General features: G+C 32.8%; 2 protein-coding genes and 1 long non-coding RNA gene across 8 annotated transcripts in view; 2 read left to right on the forward strand and 1 right to left on the reverse strand.

The window, feature by feature from the left end:
• Nucleotides 1-6,039, reverse strand: part of lmnb2 (lamin B2) — a 33,194-nt gene extending 27,155 nt beyond the window's left edge. For 4 of the 5 annotated variants that reach the window (XR_015521057.1, XR_015521056.1, XR_015521055.1 and 1 more), the window contains exons 1-2: nt 5,629-6,031; nt 940-1,076 (exon numbers count right to left, since the gene is read on the reverse strand). Coding sequence is in view for 2 of the 5 variants with exons in the window: in XM_087302362.1 (XP_087158488.1) it covers nt 940-1,076; nt 5,629-5,832 (341 nt within the window). In the remaining 3 variants the exon portion in view is untranslated. 5 annotated transcript variants of the gene reach the window in all.
• The window catches only part of LOC147831455 (uncharacterized), a 787,032-nt gene that overhangs the window by 300,775 nt on the left and 473,035 nt on the right, over nt 1-13,222 (forward strand). The window lies entirely within an intron of this gene.
• Nucleotides 7,754-13,090, forward strand: rpl36 (ribosomal protein L36). 2 transcript variants are annotated; one of them, NM_212952.2, is made up of 4 exons: nt 7,754-7,786; nt 10,763-10,857; nt 11,516-11,650; nt 12,959-13,088. In NM_212952.2, the coding sequence occupies exons 2-4, from the start codon at nt 10,765-10,767 to the stop codon at nt 13,046-13,048; spliced, it is 318 nt and encodes a 105-aa protein (NP_998117.1). In that variant the 5' UTR covers nt 7,754-7,786; nt 10,763-10,764; the 3' UTR covers nt 13,049-13,088. The 2 variants fall into 2 exon arrangements, with proteins under 2 accessions (NP_998117.1, XP_087158664.1); XM_087302538.1 differs by lacking the exon at nt 7,754-7,786 and having other exon boundaries at nt 10,759-10,857; nt 12,959-13,090.

Genomic DNA, 13,222 nt, shown 5'->3' on the forward strand with positions numbered 1-13,222 from the left:
AACTACTATAGAGGTCCATGGCTGCTTTTTTCCAAAATTCTTCAGATTATCTTAATAAAAACTGAGCGTGTTTACATTTTTAGGTGCACTGTCCCTTTAAGATTGTTTAGTTGTGCTAAAAAAACAAACTATCTTATTTAAATATAAAAATTTAGTATATTTTAAAAATTTTAGGTGCACTGTCCCTTTAAGATCCTCAGATGTGCTAACAACTACCATGGAGGTGCGTGGGTACTTTTCCATAACATTCTTAAAAATATCCTATTTAACATAAACAGTAAATTAATTTTTAGATGCACTGTTTCTTAAAATAAAAACTACCATGTATGTCAATGGTTGCTTTTTCCCCAACATTATTCATACAAAATATCAACAAAAACAGCACATTTTATTGTTTAGGTGTACTGTCCCTTTAAGACTCTCAGTCGTGATCAAAACAAACAACTATGGATGTCAAATGGCTGCTTTTATTCCCTCAACATTCTTCAGACTATCTCATTTAACAAAATCAGAGTACACTTTAATTTTTAGGTGTACTGTCTCTTTAAGACTCTCAGATGTGCTCAAAACTCAAATAAAAATCCCCTTGAGCGCAGATCCGTGTGCCAACCTCAGGTTTGTATGATGATGTGGTTTAAACAGTCGCCCACAGTCAGAGCGCTTAGCAACAGACTTCCTGTTTGTGTGTTGATTAGCAACGAGATGTGATGCAAACTGCAACAAGTTAAACCTGAGCAGGATTTCGCTACGACCGCTTTATCCGCGGCAGCAGCAGATGGGGTGGGATTTAAAGTCAGGTTAAGTAAGCCCGACTTAAGTGGAAAGACCACCAGTGACTTAAAGCCTTATGGGTAATTAAAAGACTGGGATAATAAAGCCAACAGGCGATTTCTGAGTCACATGACTGGCTAAAATGATGTATTATTGTGCGATGCTCACTTGCGCGTGACCTCCTCAAGCTCAGAGTTGACTTTTCCCAGCTCGATCTGAAGTTTAGCGCGCTCTCGAGCCGTTTCGTCCAGCACACGGCGAGCATCGGCCAGTTCAGCCTCATATAGAGACTTGATCCCAGACACCTTAAACACACACAAACACACACACACACAGACAGACAGATTAGCATGATGACAAACATGACAGATCCTGGAGAAACTGCAGCAAACTGAAGATCATGCAGTAGGGCTGAACATTATATCAATATCTCAATGCAGCGCTCGCAAAACTGCTAGCCTGGTGTCCAGGGGCTATTATGTTTTCCAGTCGGCTAACAAAAATTGATCTACTCTGCCCATTGGACTATCTTAATAGGAGGAAAAATATAGGCCATTTCAATGCTTTAACAAATAAATATATAAATCAAATGTGGTTATTGTCAAAAAAAGTATATGCAGCCTATAGTGAATGCCATTCTATTTTTTTTATTTAAGTAAACACTTTTGTTTTTGTTCAGTAAATATCCTTTCTATTTAAGCCATTTGAATTTATTTCGGGCTACCAAAATCTGAAGCGTGCCTGCCCGAAAGGCTACTAGCGATTTGTAAATTTTGCAAAGCCTAATTTTACAGATCTATCCAAAATAGTCACATCGCAGGATTTGATTATTGAATAAAAGATGAAAGTATGAAGATATTATTGTATGCAATTATTTATACAATAACCATGTCATTTAAATTTTGATAGTTCAATTTCTATAGTTCAATACTTTTAGACTCCCAAGAAAACCGTAAAGCACCATTTACTGAACTTTTATCATTTTTAAACATGTTTGTAATTTATAATATTTATCATGCAGATGCACAGCATTGCAAAATCCATAATCCCTGCAATTGAATGAATGAAATCCTTCTAACTAAAGCTATATTTAATTCATCTTGTGCAGTTATATTCATATCACAATTTAAAATCACAGCAAAACTAAATATGTCAATGTCAGTTTTACCAAATATCGTGCATAGGCATGGGCCGGTATGAGATTCTGACGGTATGATAACCTTGAATAAAAAATATCACAGTATTGGGATTTCTGCTTTCAAATAAGTTATTGTCAAATGTCTGGGTAAAAAAACAGCAACTTTTACCTCAAATACCCAATAATATTACATATTATATTGCACATATTTTATTTTAACAAACATTAAAAATATTTTGGAACAGAAGCTTTTGATGTAGAGGTTCCTTTTCTGATCGAGATACTGTTGCCCTAAAAAACTCAATAAAATAGTTGTGAAAAACATGTAAAAAAATATATAATAATAATAATAATATTAAAAAAACTTACATATATCTTAGGAATGGTATAACAGAGAACTTTGGTGGTTTTAAAACCCTTGACTTTTCCAAACTGCGGTAAACCTTGTAACCGGTTATCATCCCATGCCTTGTCATTTTACGTTTGATTGTTCAATTTCTTAATAAACCATAATGCGCTATTTATTTATTTTTTATTGTATTTGTGCATGTTTATGTGCTTGTAATTTCTTATATTGTATGTAGATGCACTGCAAAGAAAAATCATCAATCATCCCCAGTCAATGTAATTAATAAAATCTTTCCAAATGGAGCTATATTTAATTCATCTGGTGAAATTTTATTCATTTCACAATATTTAATCATAGCAAAACAAAAATATGGCAATGTCTGATTTTTCCAATATGGTGCAGCCCTATCATGATGCGTTCAGGATGCTAACACTATGCAGCGGTTATATCAAAAACATAAAAAGTCAAATAAATAGATTTAGTTTCATTAGTCTACAACAGGGGTCACCAATCTCTGTCCTGGAGGGCCGGTGTCCCTGCAGGGTTTAGCTCCAACTTGCCTCAACACACCTGCCTGGATGTTTCAAGTATACCTAGTAAGACCTTAATTAGCTTTTTCAGGTGTGTTTGATTAAGGTTGGAGCTAAAATCTGCAGGACACCGGCCCTCCAGGAACAAGTTTGGTGACCAGTGGTCTATAGAATTAGTTTAATATGAAGAGCAGACATCTCATTCTGGCGTCTGCATTAGTAAGCTTACTTTATCTGGACAGAAAATTTAAATGTCAAACTGTGGATTAAATAGTTATGTTGTTATTCATTGTAACATGTAATTTTGTCAAAATTAAACAACATGCTTATTAAAATAAAACTATGATTACAAAAGGGTAAAACCTAGTAGTTTGAAAGATATTAGTTCAATTTAAAACTTGAAAATCACAATTAATTCATATTTTGTGGATAAACTGTGATTTTAGCGTTTTTTTAAATCCTGCTTCTGAATCCTGAACAATTTTGTTTTGTTTTTTTTGTTTTAATTTGTGATTATTACAAAGCAAACAGCTTATATTTTTGCCATGTATAAAATAAAAAACATTTACTTTATCTTCATAAGTGCGCAAAAAAAAAAAAAAGTCACACTGTCCTCATTGAAACTCATATAAACTAATATTACACCCCTATTTTATTCAAGCAAGAGGCTTCGCATTGTTATTCAATGTTAAATTTAAATGATTTTATAATGTTGCGCCAATTTCGTATACATTTAGCGCTCATTTGTTTTTACAGCTTTGGCATGTAGTGCATGCATTCAATTTGGCTTGGAGATGTGCAGGGTAAACTTAAATTATGCGATTAATTAATGCACCATTAGTGTATCAGTTAGTTTTGTATGTATACAATGAGAAACATGCATCTTTAAAAAAATATTTTAAAAAATATATAATATTACTGTTATTTTTTACTCAAAAACAACATATAATAGAAAAATAAATTTAATTGGAAACATAAAAACTAAACACTCTAAATGAACAGTAAAATACGTTCAATAAATTTGGACAGGTGCTAGCTTAGTATTTTCGACTTATAAGAAAAACAACGCATGATAATATCCATGTTTGGTTTTCAGTTTAAAATAAGTGGTAAAAGTTGAGCACAATTTTAAGCTGCATTAAAACTATTTTATTAGAACTATTAAAGGTGCTTTTGCAGATCTTAACTGCATTTAACTTTCCTCTGGTGCACTTTTGATCAATGAGGGCTGCAGTTTGACAAAGACTATTATTTTCAACATCATTCATCATCTTTTTGCAGAGCACGTCAATATTCTGACAGAATCATGCATGCAACAAATAAATCTGAAACTGTCCTGTCGTAGAAACTGCACTTGTGATCAATGAGGCCTGGTCAGCGTACAAAACAAAGACAGCAGATGGTGGAGACTCGCATTTGAAAAGCGCTTCTGGCCACTCCCAAAACTTGGAGGAAAACGCCCAAACAAACTACACAAACTCTACACTCCGAGCTCAACGCTGGACAAAGTTTATACACGCATTTATACACACAGAAAAACGCACAGCTGAGAAAATGTGAAAAAACCTAGCAGATAAACGCAATAAATCCAGCAAATGAAAAACACATGGGCGACTTTTCACAGGACACTCCCTGAAGGCATTTCCGACTTCATGTGCACTATAATTTGTATGTGTGTTAATGTGGTTTATTTTGATGTATTATTACTTTTAATTGGTATTTTTATTCAATTATTTTAACTACTACATATTCTTCTTAATGTAAACTTTATAAACGTTTTGGCAATACATTTGTCATGCAAAAAAAGCATTTACTGAATTACTATTAAATTGAAAGAGTTTCTACTACTACAAATAGAATTTAAAACATTACAGACAATCGCATTTTAACAATCACATTAATGATTTCTAGTGTGTTTTGGGTCATATTCCTTTAGGAGTTGCTAGTTTTAACATGCCACCACTAAAAGTCTTATGAAAACAGTATTGACTTAAGTTCTTGCCCTGTTTTCAAAAGTATGGCCCACGTGATCTATAGCTTTATTTCAAAACCAATTTGCATCGTATGAACATTAAAACCATTAAACGGCCATCCGGAATAATATAGCATAGCAGTGAATAAATTAACATGTATGCAAAATCTGTTTTCAGGGCACATGCTAGAATGAGCGAAAACTTCCTCGCGCTTTTTTTCAAATGCTTCTTAAAACACTTAATTAATAAAAAGAGTTAATGTAGAAGGAAATTTCCCGCTCAAAATCGCAGGTTTGAAGCATAACAAACATTTAAAAAAGTAACGTATAAAAAAAGATGGGTGACGTTTACGTTACAAACGATTTTTATTCGGCAAGAATTCAAACGTTTGTTTTAAAAACATTGAAACGCTTTAATTTACCAATTTACTTTACATAGATATGTGATTTTTTTCCTTTTTAAGGCGCAAATTTTAGGTAAAAACAAGTTTATAAAAACAGGACGGGTGACCACAAGAAAAAGCAAACAACCCCCCCTCCTCAATGTTTCATAAACATTAAATAATGCTACATTGACTAGCATAGTTTACCTTAAAACGCGATTCCCCGCGTAAAAACGAGGATTTGATGCATAAACGAGTTTATGAAAGGCTAAAGGAGTAACATTCACAAAAGTGAACACTTTTTATTCAATAATTCAACCTTTAGGCTTAATTAACGTTACAATGACCAACATAGTTTAGCTAAAAACGCGATTCCCCGCTCAAAGTGGTGAATTTAACCCAAAACCGAGTTTGTAAAGCAAAAGGCGGGCGGCGTTCGTGGATTTATGGATCAATAAAAACGCACACAAAGGAGCGGAACGCACCTCTCTGGTCGTGACTTCCTCCTTCTCGGACACTTTAAACTGCAGCCGGTCGTTCTCGAGCTCCAGCGCGCGCACGCGGTCGATGTACACGGCCAGGCGGTCGTTGAGCGCCCGCAGCTCCTCTTTCTCTTGCAGGCGGGAGATCCGCGCGGGGCTCAGCGGCGTCTGGGCGGCCGACGCGCGGCTCGGGGTTGCGGTCGCCATAATTATGATCGCTTCAGACCCTCTTCTTCACCTCAGAGAAAAATACACACGCTCCTTCGCGTCCCACTGAGCAGCGGCCTCCGAGTCGCACTTGCAGCGGCTTTCCGGCGGCGCGTTAGGAAGTTTGCGTGGTTTTGTGGAGTTTTCTCAATGAAAGCGTGTGTTTGTAGTCCGACTGCTGGTTGGCTGCCTTTGAAACGGAAATGTGAAAAGAAAATGGCCGACGCTAACGTAAAACCGCGCCAAAAGTCGGCCGAAGTGCTCATGGGGGTTGTAGTCCAAAATGCTGTTAAACTACAAGAGAGCTCGGTATTATCTTTTCTTTTTGTTTAATCAATTTGAAGGTTCATATTTATCAAATAAACTTTTTTAACTTTTATATATATATATATATATATATATATATATATATATATATATATATATATATATATATATATATATATATATATATATATTTTTTTTTTTTTTTTTTTTTTTTTTACATTATTATTACTTTCTCCTTTTTCCCGTTTGATTAAGTAAAACATGGTATTATGATACGTTCTGTCTTATATTGGTGTGTTACCTCACGCTTATGTTTGTCTAAATGAAATAAAAAAGGTTTTGGAGGAGACTTTACATTAATTTAATAAAATTATTGAATCAATTGAATCAGTGAGAGTCTGCATTTGTATAATTTTAAAGTGCTTCAGATTGTGTTAATTTCTTTCTGTTGTGTTTTAATTGTTCTTAGTTTTATTTAGACACGAATTGATATATAACGCTGACAAAAATGTATGCTGCAAAATATATTAATAAAACATAATAACAACAACAATAATAATACATTATAATTATGCTGTGCTTCTCACGCAACATTAAGCATAATACAGGAAATAGGGGAGTAAATATCAACAATAAAAATACCACAATATTTTATAAACTTAAAATGAAAACATGATCAAAAAATATATATTTTTACATTCTCTTAAAACTACTTAATGTGGGGTCTTCTAACAGGCACACACACACACACACATGCATTTATAGAATTATTTACTCATTTGTTTATATTTGCTTATTTATTTTTGTTTAATTTATGCAGGAAATCATGCATTTATTTACTCATTTGTTTATATATTTGCATATTTATTTATTTATTGTTTTTTATGCATGCATTTATGAATTTATTTACTCATTTGTTTTTATATTTGCGTATTTATTTATTTATTGTTTTATTTATACTGGAATTTATGCATTTATTCACTCAGTTGTTTATATATTTGCGTATTTATTTATGTATTGTTTTATTTCTGCAGGAATTTATGCATTTATTTATATATTTGCACATGTATTGATTTTTTTATGTATGACATTATGGATTTATTTACTCATTTATTTGTATATTCGAATATTTATTTATTTATTTATTGTTTTTGCAGGTTTCATCCTACATAATCAAATGTGTTCAAAACCTACATTGGTTTAACAAAAACCTTTAAAAAGTGTTTAATCTAAAATATATTCACTGGATGTTCAATCCACGTTACAGAAAACTGCAGTGGGGAACAGTCAAGGCACTATAGCCATCTATTACATGTGTGTATTTTAATAATTTGGTTAGCCACAATTATTAAGCAAAATAAAATAACAAAAAATTTTAATTTCTTATTTAAAATAGCCACATTCCTATTTTCGCATGAGGAATTAAAAATGAAAACAACAAAAATACATATACTTCCTTTATAAGTTTGATACATCAAAAAGTTATGTAATTTTTGTAATGTAGAAAAACACATTTTGAACAGATTGTTTACTTTCAAACAGCCGTAATGAACCGTTAAAGATCTTTTAATCACTAGATGGCGCCATTAATATTCCCCGCGAACTGCTGTCTTTTCCGTCGCGTGTGAAAGTTCAGCTTCCGCCTGACAGCGGTCCTTCCGGTTTGGACGCCATTAGCAAAGAGCAGGTATGAATCTCCGGAGAAACACAAGCGTTAAAATCACTTTAATATCTTACACATCGAGTGTAAAATCACGACAGAAGTGCTCGTTTTTGAAAATATGAAGTTTAAAAAACGATTTCCGCCCATTATTGTAAAGGTTTATCACGATGTTCGTGTATTTTTAAGGCAGTCGCTTCGAGTAGACGTGTAAAAGCGCTCAGATGGCTTTCTCAAACGCTGCCGTTACAAATTAAACAAAACGTTGACGAATTAACAATTCAAACGTGTATACGACGTTGCATTTACATTTCTTGCTTGTTTTATATTGGTATTTAACCTTTTTGAGCGCGTGTATGTAATCTTAATCAGCGACGGCATGCGTATAACCATATTAACATGTATTTCAAGCGTGTTTGTACATATAAATGAACAAGACATCCTTTTTATTAAATGTTAAGTATGTCTGAGGTCTTATGTGACGCGTTAATGTCGAGAATGAAGTATATGTGCTTTATAACCTAACTAGTGTAAGAATAGTTAACGTTATTCAGGCATAATTACACCTACAAAGTCAGAATATTACAACTTATCTATTAAATATTCGAGCATTGCAGTGAGTTTATATAAAGCGCACATTTCTATAGAAATTATAATTATTCATCAATATTTTATCATTATAATGCTGTTTCACACATGCTTATTGCACAATTATTAGAGCACATTATATTTAAGCATATATCTAACCAAACTATTTTATGTATTTTTTTACACGTAACGCCTATAAAACATGTATATTTAAGCACACATGCAGTTTAGGATATGTTTGTGTAGTTTATTTTGTTTGTACTGTACATGTATTCAAGAATGTTATCTATAATTTATATCTAATACTTCAGCCCAGCTATGTTCTCTCGCTGTGTTAAATTAGCAGTTTACCTCCTATAAATCCCTTATCCATCACCACACGGGCGTTTTAGGACATGTTTTTAATAAACAGATTTATTCTGCATGTTTGTTCAAGAATAATTACACTCGAACAGTATAATATGCTATTATTTTTTAACTCTACATAATATATACAGTACATAAGCTCTTATACAGCACACAAATGTCTAATACTTTAGCACAGCTATGTTCTCTCACTGTTTTAATATCACAGTTTACCGCCTATAAAACACTTATCCATCGCCACACATGCGTTTTAAGACAGTTTATTCAAGAATGTTTACACTTAAACAGTATAATCTGCCTTTTTTTACTAAATTGTGCTTATATATAGATATATAGATGAGCAATTCCAGCATTATGGATGTGACATTTGCAGTAAACTAAACAAATTTGCATAGAACGTATATGTTAGCATTATATTGAAACTTTTGTTTATATTTTCCAGAACAACTGACCACAGAGTTATGGGAGCAGAAAAATATCAATCTATTAACATGTTTTGTACTTTATATGAGGAAAATAAACAGGCGTTATGGATGTGACAAAAAAAGTCTGCGGGTTTACAGTATACAACATACTTTGTTGAAAATCTGTGAATTAAACTGCACAACCCAAAAGAAGCAATGCTAATCAAACGGATAAGAGTTGGCTCTCTATAAAACAAACGTGATTAATTTAATATTTTCACATTCATGAGGAAAAAGTTATGGATGTGGCAGATGTAAAATTGCCGCTTGTGTGACTTTGGTAAATCTATTAGAATAGTTTGAAAACATTGACAGATGCATTTTTGAGTATTTCTAAAGTACTGGAAAATACTTGTTTACACAAAAAAAAAGAAACCGTTTCGGTATTTTAGTGAAAACGTAGTTAGTTTTTTTTCCACGGCACATTGACATTTGCACAGTCATATTGATATATTATTATTACCGTTATGAGCCCTTATAAAGCACCCAGATGTCTAATATTTAACCCGAGCGATGTTCTCTCACTGTGTATTTAATGTAAGGATTAATTGATGATGAGTTAGAAATTAATGTGCAGCTGAGGTGAAGTGTAGGAGTGTTTATTTTCTGATAATTCAACCACTCAGAGTGCGTTATTCCACTTCTACTCCTATACTTGAGGCTAAAACTCGCAATTCAGATGTTGTATTTGAGACATTTGTGAGGTTTTTGTCTTAAAACTTTTTTGTTTGTGTTGGAATGGTTTCTAGCACATCTCCTCCAAAGCCTTCTGTTGTGTTTTAATGTGATTTTTGACCTTAATACTGAAATCCTGAGAGGTTATGCATTTAAAATATTGAGATTTCTCTTGTTTTCTTGTGATCACGACCTAATTTTCTTGGGATCTCAGCATAATATCACAACTTAATATTTCTGCTTTTATTCTATTATTATTTTTATTATTACTTATGATTAATATTTAGACTTTTCCTGGTCATATATTTTATTATATAGGTCATTATTTGCATTAATAATTGCTCACTTTTTATATTTAGAGCAAAAAAAAAAAAATTTGTTACCCTCAATATTTTTCTGCCTATTCAGCATAAAAGTATGTCCGTGATTACAAGCAGTAAATGCGCAGTATTATTCGGATTAGATTAGCATGGACTTGTTTTTCTTTATTATTTTTAAGTAATTGAAAATAAAAATAAAGGCTTTTGCTTTAATATATATATATTAATTTTTATTTTTAATCGCTTAATGAAAAGTCCTGCCAAATCTAATCCGGAATACTAGGCACTTACTGCTTTAAATCTAGGACCTGCTCTTATGCCAAAATATTGTTAACAATTGTTAAAATAATGTGAAAACAACTTTTGATATGTCGAAAACGAGAAATACACAGGGCCTCTAAGGATTTCATAGTTGTGAAATAACTGTGTAGTGATATGTAGCTCTAATGCGCTCAACCTGCCGGAACTACTTCAGCTGTGCGTTTATCTGATAATAACTGCACACCTTACAATGCTCATCGGCCAATCAGAATCAAGCATTTAGCAGTCTGTATTGAGAATGACTATTGAATTGTTTTGTGTTTCCGCAGAGATGGTTGTCAGATATCCTATGGCGGTTGGCCTTAATAAAGGCCATAAGGTGACCAAGAATGTGTCCAAGCCCAAACACAGTCGCAGGAGAGGGGTGAGTGCTTATTTCACACACTTGATGTTTAAAACAGGGTTCCCTTGGGTTGCATAGTTTTTTGAAATTTTGCTTATTTTTGGAATGTTGCTTATTTTTTGTGATATCATGTAATTTCTTGGAATGTTGCAAATTTTTTGTCATTTCACATAATTTTTATAATGTTGCGTAATTTTTTGGAATGTTGCGTAATTTTTTGTCGTTTCACGTAATTTTTGGAATGTCACATAATTTTTGGAAAGTTGTGTAATGTTTTAAATTGTTTTTGGAATGTCGCTAATTTTAAAAAATGTTTTTAAAATGTTATTTATTGGAATATCACAATTCTTAAAATGTTGCTTATCTTTTGGAATATCACAATTTTTGGAATGTCACTTTGAATGTTGCGTCATTTTTGGAATGAGAATTTTAAAAAGTATTCTAGACATTCAAATAATGTCAGGGTAATGTGTTGATTTATTTGTGCACTAATCTAATTAGCATCTTTGAATGGAAACAAAGCTACTAAAAGTCGTTGGGTTGAGTGGCAATCTTGTTAAAATCCTATAAACGTTAAATATTCAACAGATTTTTTTTGTTGTAGTAGTTTTGTTGTTGTTTTTCCCCATCATGCATTGCTGGTGTGGATGTATAACATGTTGTTTTTGTTGTTTTTCAGCGTCTGACCAAACACGCTAAGTTTGCGCGTGACTTGATTCGTGAGGTGTGTGGTTTCGCACCCTACGAGAGACGCGCCATGGAGTTGCTGAAAGTGTCCAAGGATAAACGTGCTCTCAAGTTCATCAAGAAAAGGGTACGATATTCAATTTCATTAGTGTTCCACTAGTGCAGCGTTTCCCAAGCCTGTTCCTGGAGGAACACCAACAGTATATATTTTGGATGTCTCCCTTATCTGACTCGTTAACTTCAGGGTTTGGAGTCTCTTCTAATTATCTGATGGGTTGATTTAGGCGTGTTTGAGTAGGGAGAGGTTGAAACTGTAGTGTTGATAGGCCTTCAGGAACAGTTGGAAAACACTGCACTAGTGCATTGGCGTTTTGCACTTGCTCCCTTTTTGTTTTTCATATTTTGCTTTTTTTTTTTTTTTTGTCCGTATTTTTGTTTGTCACTCTTAACTATGAACAGATCTTTAGGAACTTCATGATCTGATTCATGATTTGAAAACGGTTCTTAAGCTACTTTTCCCCCCTATTTCCTCAGCCATGCAAATGCATCTTTCCAACTTTACATTTCAACCAGAATTAGAGTTTCAATGCTCATTCTTTGTGATAGGAATCCTATTAATTTTATATTTTTAACTTGTGTACACTGTCAAGATTTAATTTGAATCAAATTCTAATCTGAACTTTGAAGAGAATTGATCCAATATCACTAGAGAGAAGATTGCACTTAATATTTAGCACCATATTCATGACAGTACAATGAGCATGAAAAAGACGATGTGTAAGAGCTCATTTTTGTTCAGAGATTTAAAAGACAAAGATGCCCAGAAAATAAATAGCATTTTTTTTTTTACTAAATTAATAAATTTTACTTCAAGAAATGCAGTTTTTTAAGAAATTGACACCAGGGTTGTGCTACAACTAATTAAAATACAATAAAATAATAAAATAATCGTTACTGAAAAGATTTTGTTCTAAATAAATACCTTATAAATAAACTTGCTGAATGTAATAATAAATAACGAAACTAAAACAACAGTAACACTAAAAAAATTGGCCTTAAACCTGTTTATTTTATTACATTTTGAATAAATAATAAATAAATATAATTTTTTGATTGTATAACTATTATAGTTGTACTTCCTATTCTACCTATTTTTGTTGAATTTTGTGGTAAAATGGCATGTTATGCAGCACAAATGCAACATTTGTATAATTTTGGCATCTTTTTTTAATGGTTTGCTGTTTTAAACGTAACGCGAGAAAGTTTACATTAAAAAAAAACTTTACATTTTCTCTTATCTACATCTAAAATGAGTTTTGCACATTTAATATGAAGCCGTGCTTGTATTTATGCGTAATGTTGCACTGCTCTTATATGTGATTTCTCAGTAGGACTCAACATTGTGTTAATGTCAGTGTCTGTTTGTGTGTTTTAGGTGGGAACTCACATCCGCGCAAAGAGAAAGAGGGAAGAACTCAGCAACACACTGGCCGCCATGAGGAAAGCTGCTGCCAAGAAAGAGTAGCCTGTGTAATCATCAAAAATAAAACTGTTTGTGTAAAAACGAGTATTTTTGACTCTTGTGCTTGATTTAAATGTTTGCTGTTCATGTTGGAGCGTACAGAAGTGTGTTTGATCAAATACAGGTTTCTGGAGTAAATATACGAGATGTGACATCTGAACATTCATTATAAATTTT

Source organism: Danio rerio, chromosome 22 (genome assembly GCF_052040795.2).
Source record: "Danio rerio strain M-AB ecotype USA chromosome 22, GRCz13ab, whole genome shotgun sequence".
Classification (NCBI taxonomy): Eukaryota; Metazoa; Chordata; class Actinopteri; order Cypriniformes; family Danionidae; genus Danio; species Danio rerio.

Bases quoted from the DNA above. Each gene is read 5' to 3' on its own strand.
- rpl36 (NM_212952.2), top strand. From the start codon at position 10,765: ATGGTTGTCAGATATCCTATGGCGGTTGGCCTTAATAAAGGCCATAAG. The intron at 10,858-11,515 runs GTGAGTGCTTAT...GTTGTTTTTCAG, and splicing joins AACACAGTCGCAGGAGAGGG to CGTCTGACCAAACACGCTAA. The intron at 11,651-12,958 runs GTACGATATTCA...TGTGTGTTTTAG, and splicing joins TCAAGTTCATCAAGAAAAGG to GTGGGAACTCACATCCGCGC.